The sequence below is a fragment of the Chinchilla lanigera genome, unplaced genomic scaffold (assembly GCF_000276665.1).
Source record: "Chinchilla lanigera isolate Chin_1 unplaced genomic scaffold, ChiLan1.0 scaffold00001, whole genome shotgun sequence".
NCBI lineage: Eukaryota > Metazoa > Chordata > Mammalia > Rodentia > Chinchillidae > Chinchilla > Chinchilla lanigera.
The window spans coordinates 1118982-1143591 of NW_004955402.1; the positions used below are offsets into that span (position 1 = coordinate 1118982).

Here is a 24610-nt window from a genome sequence, read left to right on the forward strand (position 1 = left end):
GGCTGCATACAAAACAAAACAACCCCCTCACACTGAGTCTCCTCCAGCTGGCCGGACCTGTGTTTGGAACTATTCAGCAGCTTGGAAAGACCAGGGCGCACCTTGGCACCGGGCAGGGGCTCTCCTCCGGCGGTCAGACGCAGGCAGGCGCCTTCCCTCAGGACAGCACTGCAGGACGCACGCGGAAACCCAGCGCTCACTGTGATTGAAGGTGGAGGTGTGCAGAGCTTGGCACGGGCCCAGGTCCTGGGAAGAGGACCGGAGGCGGCTGGGAACGGCCCCGGGTGACTGGCTGCCCACACCCTGCGCCCGAGCCCTGAAGTCCCAAGGCTTGACAGTGTCTGCTCGCTGCAGAGCCAGGCTTCATGGTCGCACGCAAATGACGATTCTCACATCCAGGCCAGCGTTTTTATTACTGCTCACGAGCGCTGCGAGGCGACACGGGCAGACAGACTGCTTCCTCGCGACAGCATGGGGTCGCTCTTCGGGTTCCCTTTCCTTCCGGTGCGCGTGGGTTTCGCCACAGGCTCCTCCTCCACCACGGTGGTCGTCCCTGGGTGCGTCACTGCCGCAGCAGGCTCCTCCGGCCCTGTGCAGACCGCGAGGCTGAGAGCCAGGAGTTCTGTTTCAGCTCTCGGCATGTCCTTCAGCACTGTCCACTGGGCATGGGGGCCCTGCCCGAGGCCACAGGCACAGAAAGCCGAGCAGGGCCGGGGCCTGCTGCCTCTCACCAGCCCCTGCCCTCCCATGCCTCCGGCCGGGTCCAGGCGGAATTCAGGCCCAGGCCTGACCGTGGGCAGAGCCAGTGCCTGTGCCAGCCTGGGCCTCTGCTGCGGGGAGCCTGCTGAGGCGCATCTTCTCCCCGGTTCCCGGCGAAGGGACAGGTGGCTGTGCTCCCTCACATCGTCTCAGTTACAAAGTGCCACGCCTGCCCGGCTCCAGCCCGTCACCAGTGAGGGCGCAAGTCAGAAAGCACTCACAGCCTCCTCACAGGAGCCCGGGAGAGTGCCGGGGCCGACTGAGAATCCACCTCTGCGGGCCACGTCTGTCCCTTCGATTGTGAACGTCAGTGTCCCCGGGTCACCCTGGCTCACCTGAGCCCCGCTGCCCGCTTGTCCCACGGGAGCCACCCTTGCTCCCTCGGCTGGTGACTCTTCACGGATCACACAGCTGCAACCCGCGTTCAGGTCCGTGTCAGTCGGGAGATGCTGGCTGGGCTCTCACGCGTTCTGATGTCCCCAGTTACCCTGTATGTGGCCGTCATGTGCCACACACGTGTACTCCAGTCCTGTGGTCACTGCTAGGTGAATTTCAGCTATAGGTGCCCTGGGATCTCTGTGCTCTGGATCCGAGCATACAGGTGACATCTCCACTTGTGGCTATAGAGGCCGAGAGGTTGTCACTGGGACACTGCTCCCAAGAGCAAGGCAGGTGCGGGGTAAGCAGGCCTCCAGCTCAGAGCATGAGGGGGATGTGCGGTGGGACGCTGGCATCCTCTGCAAGCCATTCCTCCTGCGGTGCAGGCTGCTGGATGAGCAGGGTCACCCGGCCATGAGGTGACGGAAGCACAGGTTCCTTTGCCGTTGCTGCTTTAGCTCAAACAGGACTCGGGGAAGAAGGAAGCCTATGCCATGGGCTCTGTCTCACTCACCAGGAGGCAGTCCAGGGCTTCCTGGTGCTGGGTGCTCAGTGGCCCTGGCACTCCCCTCACAGGGACCCCAAGACGTGCTGGATATGGTGACGGCGTGCGGGTGTCACCAGCTCTGTGTGAACCCGTAAGGGCCCTGACCCTGAGCTGCCTGTGGGGAGGCTGCTGTGCACCCGAGGTCAGAGGGTGGGAAGCAGGCACTGGGCCAAGGCTGCTCACCCCAACTGCGACTCACATCCTGAAACACGGGCTGCTGAACCCAGTCACCCCATCACCCGGAAATGGAAATTCCCTCTCGAGACAGCGAATGCATCCCAAAGTACCCAAGGCAGGTGGAACAGGCCTCGGGTTTATCCTGTCCACATCCATGTGCAATGGTTGCTCCCATGAGGGGTCCCCTGGGGCCTCTGTGTCTGGGGTGGAGTCCTCATGGCCCGCTGGGGCCTGCTGAGTACCAGGGTTTGGCAGGGAGGGTGACCGAGGTCGGTGACAGGAGCCACCTCCGAGGGCAGGCTGGGCGGCAGTGACGGCGAAGCTGGGAGCCCCCAGCGCTGTGTGTGCTGAAGGCGGGAGGGAGGCGGGGAGGAAGCCGACAGCAGCTGTGGATTTCTCCGCCGGACGCCGACTTTCTCAGCGTTCACATCAGCAGAGGCGCCTGGGCTGTGGGCTCGCAGGCTCACTGTCCACACAGGGAGTTCTAGACACAGCGTGGCCCTGAAATTACCTTGCCGTCTCTGACCCTGTACCGCTCAGCTCTTCTGAGGTGTGGCTTTGAGCAGCCTGCGGTCTCTGGAGCCCGCAGCCCAACATGGTGATTACTGAGCTGGGGTGCCGGTCCTGCATGCAGACCTGCAGCCAGCTACGGGTGTGAGCCTGCGACCCTCCCTGCAGTCTGCAGCAGGGCCCAGGGGTGCTTGGGGAGCGGTGACGCGGGGAGAGATGCGTGGGAAGCCAGGGCCGATTTATTGCATGGCCCAGCGCCAGGTGTGGGACGGGGGCCTGAGGACGCTGTGTCCCCGAGTTCTAGGTGCTTCCTGAGTCTGGGTGAGCAGTGTGCATCTCCCACAGGCCAGGGCTGGCCCTGGAGGATGCTAGGAACCTGAGACTTCTCGGGGCATCAGAGAGACCAGCAGGACACCCAGCCCTGGGGAGGGTGTGCGTGTCAGTGCCGGCCGGGTGTGCAGCGTGGGCTGGTCCTCATGCCACCCCCACACCTAGTCATCCCGCCCGTAGCTGATCGGCTGTAAGGCCTGGGCGATGAGAGTGGCCATCTTCCGGGTGCCCGCGGCAACCACTCTGCGTGACATGAGGTCAAGGGGTCCACCTGGGGGCAGAGACAGGCCAGTTACTGGGTGGCAGCTTCCCGCAGCCCAGAGGAGGGGAGCAGCTTGGGCGTGCTGAGTCCCGGAACCTCAGGGGTGCAGAGTGAGGTGTGCTGGGAGGGATGAGCCTCTCCACTGCCCGGAGGGAACCGAGCCCACGGCTCTGACAGAAATCAGGTCCAGGGACAGGGACGGGCCAGCGGGCCACGCCTCACTCCACCGTGCCCCGGCTGTCCTCCTCGGTCACTCTGGGGGGCGTGGGGGTGTCTGGAGCAGGACGGACGGCGGGCACACTCGGAGCCTCACAGCGCTTGCCTCTAGTGGGAAGCTGGCCTGTCCCTTGGCCCGGCCACACGCTCCCCTCCTGGGCTGCTGGGGACTCAGCTGGGAGCAGCAGGAGGACGGAGGACTTGGACTACAGATGCACCACGTGCCACAAGACCCAGCAGAGGCTGGATCCCACGGGGCCTGGCGGTCTCTGTCACTCCCGGACCTTAGGTGACAGCTAGCAGGGAGCACAGGTGCCCCAGGATCCGAAGTTCCCAGACAGGAGGAATAGGGCATCTTCCGGATCCACTGCCCTAAAGCCCAGCAGGACACCCATGACGCTACTGGTGCTGACCCTGGTCTGGCTTACGGGTCCTAGGGAAGTACCTAACCTCACAGCTTGGTGGGAAGCCAGGCGTGGGGCTCCATGCCCCTAATCCCAGCACTCTGGGAGGCGGAGGCAGGATGATTGCAAGTTCAAGCCCAGCCTGGACAACGTAGCAAGATGCTGTTTCGAAACAGAATTTTAAAAAGGATGGGAACGTAGTTCAGTGTGAAGTCCCTGGCTTTAATCTCCAGTACCACAAAACCAAGAACCACCAGCTGGCGGGACATGCCGCACACGCTGCCCACCTCACTGGGGCCACACGGGGCCCTGGTGCCCCTGGGAGCAGGGCAGGCAGGTGTGACTGTGGGGTGCTGCTCCTCGTCCTGGGGTCTGGGCTGGGCTGGGGCCCCCCACGGGAGAGCCCTTCCCAGTGCTGTCGCCTGCTCCCCGCTCTGCGGTGGGCCCCATGTGGCGGGGGAGGACGTGGGGCTTACCTGTGGTGTCCATCACGATGCCGCCTGCTTCTCTGATGATGACCGTGGCGGCCGCCAGGTCCCAGCAGTGCAGGCCGAACTGGTAATAGGCGTCGGCAGCCCCCGCGGCCAGGTGGCAGAGTGCCAAGGTGGAGCTGCCGATAACTCGGACCCTGGGAGAGGGAAAGCGGAGGTGGCGGGCGGCGCGGGGTGCGCTGCCCTGGGTCCTCGGGGGTAGAGGGCAGGGTCTGGCCCAGAGCCCTGTGCAGAGCCCCCGCCCACAGCGGCTCAGCAGGGTCGCAGCTGGATGCGACAGGCAGGGGAGAGTCTCATGTGGTGACGCACAGACCACGTGTGCATGTGGGTGTACATGTATGTCCACATGCATGTATGTATGTACATGTGTGTACATGTATGTGTATGTGTACGTGTGTGTGTGTGTGGATACGCGGTCCCCTTGTGCTCATGAGCATCGGGGAAGAAGAAACTGGAGCCGTAGTCTGTGCAGAGCCCCGTGCGGGAGACGAGGACGCTGGTCAGGGCTGCAGGGCGCCGCCTGGCCTCGTGTGCAGCAGGAGGGGCGCAAGACTACTGCTCCTGAGCCCGGGGCTGTGCCTGTGTCTGCCGGGCTCCCTCCCTCTGGCTGTGGCCCTGCAGAGCCCAGAGCCCGTGCCTCAGGCCTGGCCCAGCCCCCGAGCCTGAGTCCATACCCGTGCGCCTTGGCGAGCAGCAGCTGCTCCATGTTGCCCAGGAACAGCCTCAGCGTGGCGGGGTCGCGCTTGGCGCCGATTTCCGTCAGAATCAGGGCCTTGGAGAGATCTGCAGGACAGAGTTCCCAGGGGAGCAGAGTCAGGCGGTGCGCAGCTCTGCAGCACTGGAGCCCGCCTGCAGGAGCCACACCACTGCTGCTCCGAGCTCCAGGTCTCCCGGGGGCACAGCCCGAGAGTCTGGTGGCTCCTGAAAACCACCACCATGTCACACGTGGGAACAAGCAATGCCAGGTATGGTGGCGCACACCTGTACTCTGGCCACGCAGGATGCCGAGGCATGGGATGCAAAGTCGGAGCCCAGCCAGGCAATTTAGAGAACCCTGTCTTCAGAAGAAGAGGAAGATAGGGCTGAGCAGATGTAGCTCAGTGTGAGCTCCCTGCATTCATTCCCAGCACCAGAAACACACAGACACAGACACACGGAGGAGACAGGGGTCTGGAGAGGAAAAAGCCTCATCTAAGACATTTTTGGAACGGTTTTAATGCAGACTTCCTTCACCCGCTGGGGTCACAAAGATGGGAGCCCCCTGGACCGGTGACTGAGAAGCAAGGTCACCTCTGGGAAGGGCTCGGGTGCTTGCAGGACGCAGTGTCCCCAGAAGCTGCCCCTGGTGACAGGAGACAGTGGGAGATGCTGCCAGGGCGGAGTGAGGTGCTGGGACTGTGGGGGTCAGACGCAGTCTGCTCTGTGCTGCACCTATGCCCTGCACCGCAGACCTGCCCTGTTCTGCCGGAGAGCAGAGGGCATCGCCCCTCTTCCACAGCCAGGCTCGGTATTTTCAGATCTGTGCTCCAAAACTCTCAGCTCTAACTAAATGCTTCCAAAACACCTGGCTCTGCCAGGCACGGTGGCGCACGCCTGTAATCCTAGCACTTGGGAGGCTGAGGCAGGAGGATCATCGCGAGTTTGAGACCAGCCTGGGCTACAAAGTGAGCTCAAAGCCAGCCTGAACTGCATAGTGAGACCCTGTCTCAAAAAGACAAAAAAACAAAAAACAAAAAACAAAAAAACCCACCACAAAACAAAACACCTGGCTGCCACCAGGGCTGCCCGCCTCGGGCTTGAGTCATGCCTGCCAGGCACACGGCACGATGGGACCGCACCACAGAAAGCACCGCAGGAAGATCAGCCTCCTGGACACTGGGCTCCAGCAACAGCAGGGTCGGCATGGACTCAGGCTGGAAGGGACACTGATGAGGGCCTGTGCATGGGGACAGAGCCTCGTGGACACTCCACCCTAGCTCAACTGTGCTGGGAAACAAGCCTGCTCTTACACACCCCAGCACCAGAAAAGAGAGAGGCAGGGCTCGGTGGCTGCCTGTCCCACGGCAGGATGGATGGTGAGGGTGGCCTCAGGGAAGCCGGAAGCAGTGGGGCTGTCTGCCCTGCCCTCCCCCCATTTACACATCCACCTTCCCCCTCACACACAGCCAACAAAGCACTCTATATCTTTTTAAAGTCTTTTTCCCCAGTGCTGGGATGGATCCAGGGCCTCAAGCATACCAGGCAAGTACACTAGCACCGAGCTCACCCCAGCCCTTACAGAGCTGCGGAGGTTGTTCAGTCACCCTGAGGTCACTGGCGTGGAGCACCAGCTCTGCCGTTGGTGCCTGGGCCTTACGCCTATAGGCAAAGTGCCTTCTAAGTTATTTGCCTCGGATAAAGAGGGGACAAAGCTAACTCATCACAATCCCTGCTACTTAATATCATTTTACATGGTGGCTAGTTCAGTTATCCACAAGTTTTGCGATTTTTGTATTGTATTTCTGTCTTATATTTGCCATAATATTTTAGCTCCTAGCCAGATACTAATATACAGGCATATTTAATTTAAACTATTCTGTGATTTCTTGGGAGGTGGGGTGGTAGGAATGGAGTCCCTGCTTGAGGTGCCAAAGATTTCAGAAATCTACCACTGTAGGGTTATATGACACAGTGGATGTGATGAACGCCATCAGACAGCACATTGAAGAATGACTGAAGTGCTGAATTTCATGCACATTTTCCACCACAGTAACAAAAACCTGACGGGTTTTCAAGCAGAACAGTTCTGTGTGTTTTCTCAATATAGCAGACTCTAGGGCAAATGGAAAAACGGGTCTGATTTCTGACCACTTGAAAACCCTTATTCTGGGGGAGTAGTACTAGGCAGTACTAAGCTACCAAGTAACAGTACTAAGTGGTACCGTTATTGTTGTCCTGGAAACTTCTCACTTGAAAACAAGATGGGTGTCGTCACTGGGACAATGCCCCTAACAAGCAACTCACCAAGGAAAGTGTCTGGCCCACAGCATCCGAGGCGTCAGGCCCTGGTTGCGTGGCCCTGTTGGCTGTGGTAGGAGATGCTCACTCCTGGGGTCCCAGTGCCCCTTCAAGGGTGCCCCAGCCCAGCCCGGCTCTGTTGGTTGTGTGCTCCGGGGACCACACTGCCACCAGGGTCTTGTTACAAATGCACCCCAATGTCTGAGACTTCCCAGAGACCATCGTGATCTACTCACATGAAAATACAATCACTTCCTTTACCTAAAAAGCCTAAGTTCTGCATAGAACAGAGACTTCAGGGGAACTACTTCACAGACACAGGGCTGCTCTCTCTGTGGAGCGGGGAAGGTTCTAAAACTTGCTAGAGCATGTGGTGCACGGCTTGTGGATGTACTAAATGTCACTCACTGTTCATCTTAACATGGCTATTTTTGACTTTGACCTACAAAAGTTGAAAAACACAAGTCATTCTTGGGGAAAGTTCTGTTTAGACTCCTGTGGGGAAGCATGTCAGCATCTGGAAGGGCTGAAACTGCAGCATGTCCCTGGTCCCGATGGAGACCAAGTCGCCCTGGGACTGGGCCCCCAGCCTTAGTGATGACAGATGTGAGTGCAAAGAGGAGAAGACTCAAGATCTCTGAGTTCCTGGTCCCATCAGCCACACAGATGGACAGAGCAGACCCGGGTTCTTGTTCCACTAGGGACACGGTGTCCCTGAGCAGAGAGGGCACTCAGAGGGAGACTCCCACCCTCACGGTGGGCGCCCCTGCTGCTCCCAGACCCGCAGCCCCATCTCCCTGGGGGCCCACCTGTCTCCCCCGAGACGCACAGCCGCTGGCCGTTGCAGAAGGCACCGCGGCCCCGACGGGCGGTGTACAGCCGCTCCTCCATGCAGTGGTGAACCACGCCAAACTCCAGCTGCAGGCGGAAGGAAACAAGGTGGTCACGGTCCCACGTGGGCGGTTACGGTGACAGTGCTAGGGCTGCTCAGAGCAGGGGACAGAACTGACCCCTCTGAGACAGGGTGGAACACAGATTCTCAAGTAAGCCTGGCAGGAAAGCAGTGTTCTTTTCTTAAGTAACTATACTTTAAAACACACGAAGGCAAATAAAGGTATACCGAGATTATCATAAGTGTTAATAACCAAACGTACAGAAAAACTTGGCTCTTAGGAAAGCCTCCTCCTTTATAGGGGGAGAGGGGACCCATGAGTCTAAGCAAAGCCCTGAGGAGCCCTCGGGGCCCATGGCAGGGTCAGCCCAGAGGCCCTGACGTGTGACGTGTGTGCAGCGGAGCTGGCCACCCTGGCTGGCCACTGTGCTGGCCCCTTGGTTGGCAGGAAGCACCCCTCTGCCCGGTGGGCGAGAGGGGAACGGGCCCCAGCGGCGACATGCACAGCAGCTCACCCCAGGAGCAGGGTCACAGAAAGTCTGCAGGAGGAAGTGGCAAAGGAAGGGGAGTGTGTGAAAACCACAAGGGCTGCCGCGCGTCGGTTCCTTCCCACTCTGGGGACCTCCCACAGCCTGCTCAGTTGGGGTGGTCCCCAGCCCGCAGCAAAGGGTCGCTCAGGCACCTGCAGCTCCCTGCCTGACCAATGCCTGCTTGAGTGGTCACATGAACCCTGTCACTGGGACCTACGAGCAAGTGAGGGAGGGCAGGGCGAGCCTCTCTGGTGGGGGCTGCCGTGCAGCAGTGGGGACGCTGGCCAGGCTGAGCACCTGGCTGCCACCGTCCCTGCTCGTGCCTTTCCCACCTGCAGCCTCTCCCGCTGCTGGGCACAGGGGTCCTGGTGTCACCCCCAGTGCGGTCAGGCTTCCTGCACTCCCTGGCCTCCGTGACGTCACTGAACAGACATCAACCAGCTGGCAACTTCTTAGCGAAGTTCTTACTAAGCCAAAGGAGACGCTTGGGTGTGCAGCCCTCTCAGTCTCCCCGCTGGGGCATCTGTGTGACACTGAAGACGAGGGTAACAAATGCTGCCCAAGGGGCTGCTTTCAAGAGACTCCAGGTCCCAGCCCCGTCTCCACAGAACCGTGGAGCCTGCGAGGAACAAGGCCCTTAGGAGCGAGCGCGGCTGCCTGAAGGGGTTGACACAGGCTCAGCCTCCCTCCTGCAGGTCTCACGAGGTCCCTGGGAACCCAGGAAGAGACCCATTCTCATGCTGATAGCCAGGGGGATTAAAAAGAACCAGTAAAATGTGGAGATGAGCGCCATTATCCAAAAATAGGAGCCCCTCTCTGTCTGTGACAAGGTCACAGGCGCTAGGGGCCAGAGGGACACTGGTGTGGCCAACTGCTTGGAACGTGGTCTCCACAGCAGCCTGAAGTCCGCCTGGGGACAGGGCTGCCCCAGGGGACCCGTACAGCCCCACACATTGTGAACTGAAGGACACACACTTGAGCCTCCCCCCGGCCGAGGCACACAGCAACGAGCAAGCAGGAGGGAATTGCAGAGGCTGGAGCAGGACCACCACGTACCTCTCTCTGAACAGCAAATCCGATGCTGACGGCCACATCGGGGAACCTGTGGGGACACACAATCATGTGACGCCAGGCACCGCTCTCTAGGCCACATGCCTAACGCCCCAGGCATCTAGGTCCTTTCCACACTCTGCTGGGTTTGTTTTTAAAAACAGCTTCCCCCGACTTCACTAGCTGCTTCCCCCACCATGGTGTAAGGTTGTCAACCTCCAAGACAGCTGGTCCTGAGAGTCGCATGAGAAGGTCGAACGCTTCAGCAGCGACCCCAGCACCAGGGAGCGTGGCAGGGGCTCCGGGAGGCTGGGGGTGTGGATGCCCTGGGCGTGGTGTCCCCACAGGAGCCCGGTTCTGAGCACTGGCACCTTCCGTCAAGGTGACACCTGTCCCTGTCCCTGCCTGAGCCCCTGCAGCCCAGCGCAGGCAAGGCACAGAGGAGGGCGGCTCTTGCCAGGGTGCTTGTGGTTTTCTTTTGCAATTTTGTTGTTTCTGCTCAAAATAACCTCTTTTATGCAAAGAGCACTGGAGCATAAAAACAAGAAGGAATGAGGAAGGGTCAGGGACTGCAAACTCACAGGCAAAGACACAAATGCAGACACATGTGAACAAGACCCTGCCCCGGGTGCGTGGGGTGCTGACAGGCCAGGCCGGCTCTGCCTCCCCCCGAGTGCCCACTGTGGCTAGCACCCGGGCACAGTGCTCCGCATGGCTCCAAACAAGCTGTGGCAGCTGAGGCCACGGTGACGGCACACTATGATCCACACTGCACCAAGTGTGCTTCCAGCTGTGCTCTTTCCCAGCAGCCTCTCTGTCCTGAGAGCTGTAGAGGGAGCCACTAGCAGCCATGGGGCCACCAGAGTCCAGGGGAGGCCCTCGGGTGGACATGGGGCCTTTCCCATGGGTCAGGCTTAGCCAGCAGCAACTCCACTGTGGGCAGTGGGGGAGCCGAGGGTCCTGGGTCCTCGGTGGCATCTGTCACTCCCCAGGGCTGCAGCTCACTCCCTAAGCCCTGCCCTCCTCACAGACTCGGCGGGCTGCTGGTGGGCACGACTCCAAAGGGGCCCTTCTCACAGGGCCCTTCTCAGGTTCAAGCAAACACCTGAAACATATTTGCAACAGGACCGCTGTGCTGCTCTGGGAACGCTCACAGCGGAACTCTCAAAACGCTGGGCCACGACCGCCCTCCGCTGAGCTATACATCTCCTCTCCAGGCTTGCTTAGCACCCCCTTCAGCCCGCCACTGAAGACAGAGCACAGCGGAGGACAGGGCTGGCAGAGGGCGCGCCTGTCTGGCTCACCGGTGCACAAAGTTGCAGGTGCCGTCGATGGGGTCGATGATCCAGGTCGGGCTGGAGGTGAGCTCACACTTGGCCCCGGCGGCCGTGGCCTCCTCTGCGATGAACCTGCGGTGGGGACTCAGCCTGAGAAGGCGGCTAGGAACTGGAGGCCATGAACCTCAGACTGCTCCCCGCTGCAGTCAGGAAAGAGGAGGTGTAGTACAGAGATCTCAGGATAGCTCTTGGTGTAAGTGAGGTGGAGTCTTAATCTGCCCGCCAGGCCTCAGCGAGACTCAGGAAGGCAGTGACGGGGTGGGGTGTGGCCCAGCACAGCACGTGCAAGGTCTGGTTCCTCCATCCCCACATCAGACAGACAGACACAAAGGAGGCCGACCAGAGGGACACTGCATGGGCATTCTGGGAGAACCGGGGCCTGCAGCAGGCCAGCGGGGAGATGTGAGGGTGCAGAGCTGGAGGCAGGTCTCCTGGAGCACAAGCTCACTGCCCCCCTTAGCAGGAGGTGTGAGGGGTGCAGGCACGCTGGCCTACAGCTCTCCTGCTGCAGTGCAGTAACCACATATAGAGGACCAGCTGTCGCCTGCAGCCTGCATGGACAGGTGATCACGGCCCTGCCACCCAGCTCCAGGCCCTCCAGCTGCCTCCCCACATCCTCTCCTCTGCCTTCCTGGGCTCAGGTTACCTGTGGAGAAAGTAGGGTGGAGTTTAGGATATTCCCCACCCGTGCCTACTGAGTCACCACGGAAGTCCCCTTCCAGGTGCCCTCCTGGGTACTCCTGCCAGGGACACAGCCCCGTTCCAGCCTCTGTCCCTGCACTCCAAAGCAGGCCTGGGCTCCTCCTTGGGGGGAAGTCATTGCCAACGATTACCCTGAGTGTCTGCAGGGGAGCGCATACACCCTCTGGCCCTTAGCAGCCAGAATGGCTTTGTGTACTGTGTGCTGTGCCCCGTGGTGTTGTGGTGCAGACAGAAGAGCTGACAGCGTGCCTGGGCGAGATGCGTGTGTCACGTGCCTGGCACCTCTGCCTGCTGCGCCACCCTCGGCCCCTGGAGGGACCCTCACACCAGCAGGCCGGGCACTACAAGGTAGCAGACCAAGCCAGGCTGAGCTGTAGCCCGAGAGAGGTGAAGAAGCCCCAGCCCCAGACTGCAGTCAGCCAGGAGCTCTTGGCCGGCACAGCCCCACACTGGGCTCTTTGCTTCTCTGCACCCAGAGCCTCTTCCTGGGCCACACTCCCACTGCTGTACACAAGAATGAGCTGTGCAGTTTCAGCACCCCAGTGACCTGAGTGATGCCAAAGCCTGGCACATCACGGTGCCTGGTCTCACAGGGACCGCAAGGCCTTCCTCAGCCCTGGGTGAGCCAGCCTGGACTTGTTCTGCAGAGAAACCTCCAGATGCATGAAGTTAGTAAGGTGCCGGGAGTGCTGGTTGGTTCTGGCAGTGCAGTAATGGTGAAGATTTGGGAGATTTTAATGACACAAAAAGCTTGCTGTGGCACGCGTGCCATAGGTCACCACCACTGCACGGTGCTTCTTCTCTCAAAGAATGAAAGCAATCTAAATGATACATTCCTTTGACATTGCCATTTCATTAAAATTAGGCTTGGAAAGCTAAAAGTGCATGAATATTTCAGAGCTTACAAATATTATAATACGTCAGGGGTCTCAACTTCAAGCCAAGTAAGGAAATAAGAAACAACAGGAGCGCAGACACAGAGGTTGCCCACAGAACAGAAAAGAACTTCTAAGGGAGGGCATGTAGCCAAGATAGCCTATTCAGTTCCCAGGAAACCCCAAGAGAAAAGGACACAAGGTTGTGTATCCACCCAGAGGGAAACTGGACGGGGCCCACCACAGGCTGAGGGAGACAGTCCCGTATCTTCTGCCCCTTGAGACCGTGTGAACTGGAACCTAGCCAGGCACAGTGGTGCACACCTGTAATCCCAGCACTCGGGTGGCGGAGCAGGATGACTGCAAGTTTGAGGCCAGCCTGGACATACAGCAAACCCCTCTCTCAAGAAACAAAATGAACCAAAAAGAGGACTGGAACTTGACAGGTGCAATAATTTATGTCCACAAATCTAGTGGCTGGTACTCCAGTTTTAGAAACTCAGTATTTTTAATAAAAGATGCCACCTAAGGAAGAAGAGCCCTCTGCATCCAAGGTATTACTGGTCTGTAAGCTGTGTTTAAACTCAAGGGGGTGGTGTGGGCTTGCGGCCGCTCAGAGCCAAAGACGACCCATGGCATGTGTCTCCCCAGGAGATGGATGCAAAATGCTGTGCAAATATTTTAACTTTTCTGAGGAAGAGATGAATGGCTTGCACTGAACCCTCCACAGGCTGGGGACCTTGCAGAGCTAGGGGCTTCGGCTCTCAAGGACAGAGCGGTGTCCTTTGAGGGCCCTGGGGACAGGTGTCCTCACACTGGCGGTGGCCTGGGTCCCACATAACTGCCAGTCCACCCTGTATGCTGTTCTGCTCTGGACTCCCTGGGCGCCTGGGCACCTGTTATGACCACTGCCAGGCTTCTGAGGCGGGCTGTGCATTTCCAGAGCCTTCTGGAGACACAGGGGGATCAGCGGGGGCTGCAGGGAGCCCCTCTGCACACAGATAGGGAGTGCCGTGACAACGGGAAGGCAGGTGAGGTACTGGTCTGTGGCCCTGCGAGAAGGGCCGGGGCTCCCATCTGCCCCTCCAGGGCCTGTAACGCTCACCTGTGTGAGGGAAACTGCTTTCGCAACTCAGAAACGATCAGATCTTCCACGAGGCGGTCTGTCTCTGTCACAAGATCTGCTGCAGACGTCTTTGTCGAGACATGTTTTTCCTCAGTGAGGGCTTTTCTGATGATCTAAAATCAATGTATGGAGGCTGTTAAACCTGCAAGCACCCTCCTCCCAGACTAATGACATCCTGCTCCTCTCGGGGTCAGGCCTGTGGGCCACGCCCTCCTCCACTGAGGACCACAGAGGCCCAGCACAGGTCCAGCTCCCTGGAGCCTGAGTCGCCATCCAGCGTCACTCCTGAGCCAGCACAGACTCCCTGCCAGGAGGATGCTGCCCTGCTGCAAAGCTAGTTTTCTATGGAGGAAAAGAAAAGCATGTTTTGGAAAAAGGGCATGACACTTCACGATAGGCTCTGCCTGAGAGAAAGTGGCGGAGCATGGCTCACCCCTACCCTGTGGTCCCACGAATTGGAATTTATGAGATCTGGGTGTAAGGTGAAAGCACTTCTCCCAATTCACATTATAAACCACCCAAGTGGGATATCCTCGTGAAGCCACACTACCAACACTCACCCCGGGCACTGGAGAGACACGTGGCGAGAGAGGCCGCTGAGGCTCAGCGCCCGCCTTCAGCTGTGAGCTACAACACGTCCCGTCCCAGCCCACGCCGGGAGTAACTGCAGGGGCGTGGGCCGGGCGGGCAGCAGCCCTGGAACCTCTGCCATCTGAGGCGGGGACGGGAGGGCTCGCAGTGCAGGCCATCAGCCTGGACGGATGCCCAGGAAGGAGCAGGCTGGTGTGTGCAGGAAGCACGTTCCCCACCACCGGCTGGGCCCTCTCCTCGCTTCCTAACCAGCCTGCTGCAGTGCTGAATGGCCGTGGGCTAAGAGTCCGATGTTTCCCTCACCATGGTGACAAGGTCAGGACCCCGTGTCCTTCCTACCACCCCAAGCCCTGTACCTCCCACCGCCCAGTCCCCCCGTGTGCCCCTCGTCCCCCAAGCTCAGGGAAGGCACTCTCTGAGCCGCTCCTGGGTCAGGACCGTGTTCTGTACTGATGACCCCTGGAAGGGGCTCTGGAGAAATGTGCACAAATGGGGCCCTTGTGAACTGCTGGCCATGTATCCAGTGGCCCTGCCCTGGCTGTCCTCACAGCGGCCTCTATGCCCTGTGCACCCGGTCCCCATTCTGAGCCTAGATCCGTGTAAGGTGCTTTTAAATCTCAGCTATGAAAATAACTGACGCTGCCCTAGCAGATGTGGAGTGCGGTTCGTAACACCAGAAGCAAAACAGAAAGCAGCCACACGTGGCAACAACCATTCCTGTTCCCGCCAACCTCCACCCCGGCTGCCGCGAACCTGTACGGCAACGCCCCGCACGGCACCATCGGTTTCTTACAACACCACCCTGCATGCAGCTGTCTCTTGCCACACAGGCCCCACACGGCCGGCCTTTAAAGATTGCAGTGCCTCAGCCTCCCTCATCAGAGACTTGCCAGGAACCCTAAATTCTGAGGCAGGCTCCTTGGTGCAGAGCTTGTACCTTGTACAGTGATGGTGACTCAGCATGCGCACGTGTGTGTGTGTGTGTGTGTGTGTGTGTGTGTGTGCGCGCGTGTGTGCGCGTGTGTGCAAGTGCGTGCATGTTTGTGTGGCGGTGGTATGCTAGTGTGTACCTGTGCAAAGCACGTTTGTGCTGAGTGCATGACACATGTGATGTGCCTGTATCTATGTGTGCAGAGAAACAAGACGCCCTAACCAGAAGGTGCAGCCCGGGAGCTTCTGGGGTCTTTCTGAAATGAAAACTGGTTGAGCAGGGCATGGTGACACAACTATAATCCTGGCACTCTTCGAGGCCAAGGCAGGAGGATCCCAAATTTGAGCCTACCTTGGGCAATTTAGGAAGACCCTGCCCAAAAGATGAAAAAGAACTGGGGATGTAGCTCAGTGTAAAGGTCTTGGGTTCAACCCCCAGCTTCAGAAAAGAAAAGAAGAGGTCGGGCCGAGTATGGACCCCCCCACGGAGGTGGGTGTCCCCCTCAGGCCCCCGGGCTGCTCTCCCTCCCCAGCAGCAGCAGCTCCCAGGAAAGCCCTGCACGTGTCCACTGCAGCCAGCGTCCGTCAGAGCCGGAGGGGGCCATGTGAGCACTTCTGTAGCAGAGACCACGTGATTGCAGATTTCTACTCTGCCCCTCTTCCTCTTAGGAATAACCCCGCGTTAGCACGGCTCAGAGCTGCCGCCGAAGTCTGCACTGCCCTGCCTTCCTGTAGCTGTGGCCAGGGGATGTGAGCAGGACAAGTCAATGTGAATGGACTGAAGGGCCAACGGACCTGCGCTCCTGTCCTCGGGCCTCTGCCGCACACAGACTGTGATGTGTGCAGCAGAGCTGGCCACCTGGCTGGCCACTGTGCTGGGCCCCTTGGCTGGCAGGAAGCATCCCTCTGCCCAGTAGGTGAGAAGGCGCCCTCCCTGAGCATCTCCAGGAAGCTGGACTGGATACAAGTGTCCTGGTGTCCCTGAGGGAGGCTGGCAGAGGCCATGGCGGCCCCGTCCCTGCTCTCTCCAGGATGTCATGCTCCTGCCAATGGCACCACTCACCGCTGTGTCTCTGGGGACCATCCAGAGTCCCCCAATGCAGCTGACATGTCACCTCCTATGTGAAGGGCACTCACGCAACCCCACCACCTCGGAATCCCTGTCCTCCACCCTGATGGGGGCCCCATCATTTCTGTGGGAGCCCTGTCACCAGCTCACAGGGGGAAGGCAGGCTGCGCAGTGCTGTCCCACCTGGGGCCCCTGTGTCTGGCTGCTGACTGAGTGAATAAGGAGGTCTGGGGACCACACACTGAGCTCACAGTACCTGAAACCTGGAGATCCCCATGTCCCTGCAGTGCTGGGGATGGAACCCAGGGCCAGCACACGCTGGGCAAACGCTCACCACCGAGCCACCCCTGTGCAAAGCCCGGAAGACTCTGGAGGATGCACCCGCAAAGCACAGCCGGCCTCAGGTGGGCACGCACTGGGCTCTCCAGACCCAACATGTTGGTTCTACTGGGGTGCCTGCAGGGAGGGCCGCTGTGGACATGGAGGGGGATGTGTGTCCTGTTCTTTTCAACACCTAAGCGCCCATTTCTGTTGTATGAAAATGCACCTTGTGGCTGCTCTGCTGGCTTTCTTTGCTCAGTGTCACTAGGAACAGCATGGGGCTTGAACGTACCTGTGTGTCCCAGGCGGTGTCCCCTCTCATCCCCTACCTGGTCACTTGTCTGCCTCTCCGTCAGACACTGGCCATGCCACTCAGCCTGAGGTCTGTACTAGCCTATGTCTCATCTCTCTCTCTTTTTCTGAGACAGCGGCTCGCCATGCCACCTAGGCTGGCATCTGACTCTGAGGCTTGAGCAGTCCTTTCTCAGGCACATGCTACCATGCCTGGCTTGTGTCTTGGGGGCAGCCTTGGTGGCACTGGGCCTGGATGCCCTCCAGGGTCGCCCCCGCCAGGCTCTGCCCCTCTCAGGTGTCCCCCTCCCACACCCCCACCTCCCACCGGCGCCCACCTCCCATCCACTCCAGCATGGCTCCTCGGGACCCAGCTCTGGGGTTGCTGACCGCATGGGTCACAGCCCTCCATCACTGCTGGGCTGCTATCCCGCCCCTTCCCGCCCCGTGTGCTTCTCAGCACTCTGCTCCAGGACACCCAGGGCCTGTGACGGCCGAAGCCAGCGGCTGCACTGTGGTAGGCTGCACCAAGCGGACTCTGCACATGGTGACACACATTCGTCTCCTTCAGGCTCCAGGAGCAGAAGTTAACAGCAGCAGGAGTCCTTGCATTCAGCAACTTCTTACTAGCAACAGGGTGTCCAGAGGACAAACAGCATCCTACAGCAGACAGACCCGAGCCAAGATCTTCTCTGTTCCCACCAGAAGCTGCGGCATCAGGTGTCGCGCACCAAGTCCCAGTGCAGCAGCTGATCCCTGTCGGCGTCCAGGTCTCCACCTGCCACCAACTCTTAAAAACAGAGTCTAACAAGTGCCAGGGCGCAGCACAACCAAAAACGCACATGCATGCCGTGGACCAGGTCTCCAGCAGGAACCTCAGATACTTGGCTAAGAAAAGCTTAGTTCACACATTTTCCTGCATGGAGAGGAAACTGGATGGTGAGACGGCCTCAGTCAAGTGTGCATGTTTAAAATCAATAGCGCTGCCCTCTACCAGAGCTACCCGTAGCGGGGTGGGGGTCTCACAGCTTCCCCCCAGGTGCAGATGTAGACATTACCATTCTACCAACCGTGAGGTAGGGTGCTGTTCTTTAATGAGTGTTTTCTAGTTACTTGCTAACTATGCACTTTGCAGACCTCCAGTGACGTTCTATTAATGTTTAATACATAAACACGGCCTCAAGTCACTGCAACCCGAATCCCAAAGCCCAGGAAAGGCCCCATACCCTACCCTGGCTCTGCACTGCATCCCCTAGCCTGCCCCTGCAAACCATGACAGTGCAGTGCTGCCCTCCAGAACTGGCCTTGGTGTTCTCACCCCTGGAGCACACGCCCAAGGAGTTCTGCCCCGAGTGGGGCTCATCAGGCACTACGCCTCCTCTTTGTCAGATGGGGGGATGTGCTGCAGGGGTGGCGGGGGGAGGCACCCCATGTGTAGGCTCCAAACTTGTCTGAGCCAACACATGAGGGGCGGGTGTTATTTTAAATGCCAACTTGCCTGGGCTCCAGGTGCCCAGGTATATGGTCACATACTTCTCTCCTGGCTTCCTCAAGGAGCTGATAGATGATGTCCCCTTGGGGTTGGTAGACAGCACCTTGCTTCTCCACTGTGGGTGGTTTCATACTGTCAGTGTGGCCCTGCCCCCAGCCGGTGGGGATCCTGGGGACCCACCCCAACATCATGGACCCACCCCAATATCTTCCTGCCAACTGGTCTTTGACCTGAGTGTTGCTCTCCCTGAGTGGCCCTTCCTGGGCCTCACCTGCCCACTCATCCTGCAGGTGGCCTCACCAGCCTGCATTCTGCTCTTTCAAGGAGACCCATTCATGTGACAATCAGCCAAACCTGAAAGGTCATCCGCTACCCAGGAAACACTGTGGCCGTCACATGGTGTCACATGGCCATACTAACATGCCACAGGTCACCATACTCCTTTCACTGCGGGAGGAGAGGGGCACAGGGCAGAGCAGGCAGCCCCAGGGCTCTGGGTTGTCTAAGCCTAAGACCAGCAGTTCCCAGGATCTCAACATTACTGCTTCCTTCAGCCTCGTGCTGGGCCCGTGTACCCTGCGCCCTCAGCCCAGGGCTCCCCCAGAGCAGCCTGAGGGCACCACCACCTCTGCACAGAAGCCGGGGAACCCGCCTGCACCCACACTCCTGTGACAGTGTGCTCCTCTGTGACCTGTGTCCTCCCCCCAGCACTGAAGCTCATCTCGCAGCCATTCTGTGCTCCTGGGACAGCTGAGCTCTCATGGACCCAGTGCCCACTGTGCTGGGCATGGCTGGCAGCGGGTCACATGTGCCAGCTTACCCAGTCCTCACCGCAACTCTAAGGGTAGTAACAATTACAAGGAACGCAGAGCTGGGGTGCGGCTCCATGGTAGAGCACTTGCTTAGCACGTGGGAGGCCCCAGGTTCCAGCCCCATGTTGAAAAAGGAAAACCGAGACAGACTCCCAAGTTACCCAAGGTCACATAAGGTTAAGTGCGGGGAAAGAAGCCCAGCACAGGCACTTTGGACCCTCGTCCCTGCATGGCGCTGCCACCCACAGCAGACCTCCAGAGATCTTGAGACTGGCCATGCCTCGGGACGCAACATCTACCCTGGGGGGATCCTTCAATCTTCCAGGGAGAAAAAAGCCACAAGCCAGCCACAGCCAGGCCGGCCAGAGGCTCAGCCCACAACCAGCTCCCTCTCTCTAGGCCAGGTCCCAGCACCCTGTCCGCCCTCAAGCTCTCTACCCCGAGCTGAGGGGGGTGCCTAGAACACCCTAGCAACTCCCCACCCCCGAGTATGCGACTCCCCTCCCAGCCCAAGGCTGTCCTCTCCACGGCTGCATTTTGCTTGGGTCAGCAAATGACCTTCTCAGGTCCACAGAGGCGGGGCCTCACCCTCTACCTGCCTATCTTAGGGCTTCCTGGACTTCCTGAGCACAGGCCGGGCGAGGGAGGGCCGAGGGCTGGGCCGCAGGTGCCTCTGGGCTCCCTCCCGCTCTTCTCAGGTGCTTCTCTTTGTGTTGTTTTTCTCACGGTGCTTTACAAGGAAAGTGCCGGCTGGCACAGGGTGGGTCAGGTCAGAGGGCCTGGACACAGGGAGGCCACTCCCTCCTGTGGGTGCTGCTACCCTGCACCTGCTCCTGTGCCTCACAGGGACTGTGCTGATGTCTCAAATGTCAGTGGGGTGGGGCTCGGTGGCAGAGTGCTTGCCTAGCAGGCGTTAGGCCTGGGTTCCATCCCCAGCACTGAACATATTAAATGTCGGTGAAAGTTTCAGAATTTTTATGAAGGCTAATCCCAGTCTTCACAGCTCAGCAGACATGGAGGGCACGGACACAGGGCCTTGATAGAGGCTGGGGGAGCCCAAGAGGGAACCTGCTACCTGCTCCTTGCTTCCTCCCGTGGCAGCTGTATCAGCTGCAGGAGAGAGGGGACCCTTCCAGAGAACAAAGCTGCCCAAGACATGACCCACAGGCTGGTCTCCTGGGACCTGCCACAGAGAAGCAGAGACCCTGGGGTCCTGCTGAAGGACCCATGGCAACCTGCTGCTCTTCCTGCCCACTCCAACCACAGTCCCAGGGCCCTGACGTCTTTGTGCCATGATGTCCACACCCACATCTCCCGGCCTCTCCTCAACTCTGACTCAAACTCACTATCTCACTGAGACAGGTAGCTCAAGCTGGACACGTGGCTTCCATCTAACCTGTTCCTCTGAGGGTCCTCTCTACAGACAAGTTCTTCAACCGACCTTTCAGCCTGAAGCACTGAAGTCAACCTTGGCCTCTTCCTCTGTCTCACCCTATATCCAACTCCAGGACAACCCCTCATCTCATCTCTCCCCCACGTGCTTCCCGACAGCCGGCCCTCCACCTTGCCTGTAGCTTCCGACCAGATGTCCGGTTCCAGCGCCCATGGTGACATAGGGCCCCTCACAGCCAGGTGGCCTATGGCGAGTGGGCCCCTCCCAGAACTCTGTTGAAACCTCACATCATACTCCTCACACTCAGAGTAAAGGCCGAAGGCAGGCCAGGGTCCCTCCACAAACATAGCTGGATGAATCCATTCCACATCAATGTTTTAGCACCACCATTTAAAAACAGATATATAAAAAAAACCAAACAAACCAGATAACATCAAAGAGCCCAATATACACGTAAAGGCATTAACAGTGCAATAAAGGGCTGGTGACGTAGCTCAGTAGTTAAGGCTGGCCTGGTACTCACAAAGCTGGGCTTAGATCCCAGAAACCCAATAATCGATCAATCAATCAAATCACCAGAAAAGACTACCTCAAAGCCGTCAGAGGGAATGAACCAGAAAAGCCAGACCACACCCACTGTGGAGGAAGCTGTGGGGCAGGGGACTTCTTCCCTGGAGGGGACTAATGTCTGGCCAAAGGTGCCACACGCAGCTACAGACTCGTGCAAGTGGGCTCCAGTATCACTCACGTCCACTCCAAGCCAAAGGGCGCTCGGCGCAACATTACTTGAGGAAACTCCAAACCAGACACCGTTCAGCTTCCTGGAGCGGCGCGAAGGAGTGGAGACACTCGCTCAGCAAAGCGCTGCTCAGCAAAGCGCTGCTCAGCAGCACTCCCCGAGCGCACCCTCTGCAGACCTGGTGGATCAGGACCCACTCCCAAGGCCTGCCGAGCTGTGGGCCACTGCTCTAACCACACGGAAAACACCTGGAGGGGCTGGGGTGCAGCTCAGTGGGGTAGGTGCTGTGGTATTCAGCATGGCCAGGGCTCCACCCCCAACACCATCAGAAAATAAAAACAAAGATCTGTTGGGAAGATGGACAGTTGCCTGTACCTACATAGTAAATTAAGCAAGTAGAAAACACAAAACTTTTTTTAACTTTAAGGGAAACACAAGTTGTGTAAGAGAGGAAGGCATGGGCCGTGCACGGCCTTGCTGCACCGCGGGCTGCATCCATACGGTGGCCCTAGTGTGGACACAGGCGTGACAGCAGGGAAGTGGCTGCACCGCAAGACTCAAGAAAGCGCAGGCAGAGTACTCAGAAAGTGGGTGCAACCCCTAGAAACGACCAATAGGGCCCTTGGGACAGAACAAGGGTGGAGCAAGCAGGACAGGGTGTTGCTGTGCTGGACGAAGGTCCTTTTAGTACTGCTTTTACTGCCCGCTTGCTCAATTCCATGTGGCTACAACGAAGTTATAGATCCAAGCACACCATGTTGGCACAGCAGGCCTCACAAGTGGGAGAGGTGGGTCAGAGCCCCCAGGACACACTTTCTGCTCCAGCGATCCACAGCTGGACCGAGAGTACCCATACTTAAACACCCCACCCTAGGGAGCGCGAGCTGCCAGGCCAGGGGTGGGAGAGGAACGCCGGAGACTGCCAACTTGGCGGGGCAGCGAGAGGCACAGGGCACCCTCCGGGTGGAGGCAGAGAACACAGCATGTGTTTTGCAATCGCCATGCAGAGCACTGCTCCTGGCCAGGTGAGGGGTGGCCCACTGGGTGTCTGGACAAAAGACCCATCTTCAAGGCCACAATCTGCAAGGGTGTGCGTGGCCAGCTGCAGGAGGAGATGTCCTGGCTTTGTGTCCTCACTCTGTCCTGAGACTCTGCTGTAGGCACAAAGGTGGCTTCGGTGTGAAGCAAGCAGAAGTCGAGGCCCTGCCTTCCCCGAATCGGCAGTGTTCGGGAGGCCTCACACCAGCACGTGCGGTGAGTGTGCAGCATGCCTTCCAGCTGTCAGTCCCACCTGCCTCTTTCCTGTGCCCCTGCCTCCTCAGATGTGGCATTCTGGTCACTGGAGCACAGGGCTTACTTGTGGGGTGTGCAGTCACATCTGTCTGAAAGTTACTGCCTGCCATCCTGTGAAGGAATGGCCTCCACAGGTGCTCCTGGCATACCAACATCGTGTGCAAGACACAGGAGGGGCAGTGAGTGTGTGTGACTTGGGGACTGTTCAGGTCTCCCCAAGAAACGAGGTCTTGGCTGCATGCAGCTGGAAGCAAGTCTTCTGACTACTGTATAAAATATATTAATATATATAGCTCTCAATTCTATGACAACCCTAAGAATTTGTTCCATAGTACTAATACTGATGCTCTTAAACTGCTGCTAATAAATTTCAATCAGTCATGCTATGGGCCAGACTGAGTTTACCTTTCTATTTCTTCTGTAGACAACTGGACAAGAGCATGGGGTGCAGCTCAGTGGTATAGCATGCTTCCAACACGCCTGAGGCCCCGGGTTCCAGCTCGACACCAAAAAACCAAAACAATATAAAAAAATCATTGCCATTCAAAGATGCAAAGGGTACAAAGCCCCCCAAAAAGATAAAATGTATATTAAGAAGACTGAAAAACAGAAATTGTTATTTTTATGTTTCACAATATTTGCAGTTTTTTTTTTTTTTTTTTTTTGGTTTTTCTCCGGTACCGGGAATCGAACTCACGACCTTGTGCTTGTGAGGCAGGCGCTTTGCCACTGCGCTAAATCCCCAGCCCCCAATATTTGCAGTTTTTGTTAGCATTTAAAAATGTATAGCAGTGACTGTTCTTATTCTCAGTGAGTGACCTTTATATCTTATTTGCGTACCTAATTTTGTGTTTTCTTAGACAGGCCCCTAAATGATCAAATGCCCACGGGGTAAATACTGCTATTTGTTCTGGGGGTGGTGGGGCTGTGGCCACTAGCCTGGCAGGAGGCCCCTGAGATGTGGGCGGCTGGACACAAGCAAGGATGACTCCAGAGGACCTGTAGGAACAGGTGGGAGCACTGAAGAGGGAGGAAGGAGACAGCAGCGGGCAGCAGCAGGTGGCCTAGGGTGCCTGCACTGGGTCCAGTGACTGAGGGGCCAGGGCACAGACATGGCCCTTTTGAGGGGCCCCCACCTTTGAGCATCCAGGTCCCAGTGCTCGGCCTCAGGAGTAACTACCGAGAGAGAGCAGAGGGCCTGGTGCAAGCCAGAGGGCTTTGGGAGCCTGGCTCTGGCGTTAGACACGCCCGCAGTGCAGGCGTCTGGCGAAGGTCACCACTCCCTCCCTGCCTGCCTTTCCTCCTCGCTGGCTGTCTGGCTAAGGCTGTCTTCTCCAGGAGCACCGTGATTACTACACAAGCACTGTTTAGCCGAGCTGATCCTCTCTGCACAGGTGAGGGTCACCTTGGGTGACTTCAGTCCCAGCCACCAACACCTGGGTCCCTCACGCAGCCACCATCTGGCAAGATGCCCAGAAGGAGCGGAGTCCAGGCTTCCTGACCAGACTCCTAATGGGGATCTTTATTTCGCACCCCCTCTTTTAGAACGCTTTGCTACCACTGGAGAGCTGAAAAGTCGCCCAGGACCTCCCCCCGACTCCTGAGACCCTGGAGAGCCGCGGCAGCGCAGCATGTGCTCAGTGAGAGCTCGGAAAGTCAAGCTTTCTGTTTCTTCCAAGATGTGCGGGTGAAGCGCACAGAACCCCAGAACCGGACCTACGGGGCTCTACCCGTCTGCAGGAGGCCCTGGGCAGCCTGCGGGAGCAGGGTGCACCCCCGGGTGCTCTGTCGGCGCCCCCTCCAGGAAGACCCCCGGTGGCGCGTGGACTCCGCGCATCGGGACAGCGCTCTTTGACCTCTCACCCAAGGAAACGCTGCCCGCCGGCGCGGACCCGAGGGAGCGCAGGCTCCCCGTGCCGCCCGCTCACCTGTCCCGCGCGCCGGGCCAGCTGCACCGCCGCCTCGAAGCACTCGTCCCACGGACTCCCGTCCTCCTGGCCGCCCGCCTTCATCGCGGCCGCCAGCACTCCTCACGCCGCTGTGCACTCGCACGCCACCGCTGTCGCCCTCAAGCGCTCGCGCTCTTAACGCCACCC

The 24610-nt window shown here is 58.7% G+C and overlaps 1 protein-coding gene across 1 annotated transcript; it reads right to left on the reverse strand.

Moving 5' to 3' along the window:
* Window positions 1-394: 394 nt before the first annotated feature.
* Impa2 (inositol(myo)-1(or 4)-monophosphatase 2) lies at window positions 395-24608 on the reverse strand. The gene is made up of 8 exons (XM_005372574.1): window positions 24443-24608; window positions 13563-13696; window positions 10848-10952; window positions 9550-9595; window positions 7881-7989; window positions 4749-4857; window positions 4060-4211; window positions 395-2972 (listed from the first exon to the last, which is right to left on the reverse strand). Exons 1-8 carry the CDS (start codon window positions 24524-24526, stop codon window positions 2863-2865), a joined length of 849 nt encoding a protein of 282 aa, XP_005372631.1. The 5' UTR covers window positions 24527-24608; the 3' UTR covers window positions 395-2862.
* Between the last annotated feature and the right edge of the window lie 2 nt (window positions 24609-24610).

Coding starts and splice junctions, on each gene's coding strand:
- Impa2 (XM_005372574.1), bottom strand. CDS start 24,526: ATGAAGGCGGGCGGCCAGGAGGACGGGAGTCCGTGGGACGAGTGCTTC. Junction 4,212..4,748: donor CTGCTCGCCAAGGCGCACGG/GTATGGACTCAG, acceptor TCCCTCTCCCAG/GGTCCGAGTTATCGGCAGCT. Junction 2,973..4,059: donor CATCGTGATGGACACCACAG/GTAAGCCCCACG, acceptor CTCTGCCCCCAG/GTGGACCCCTTGACCTCATG.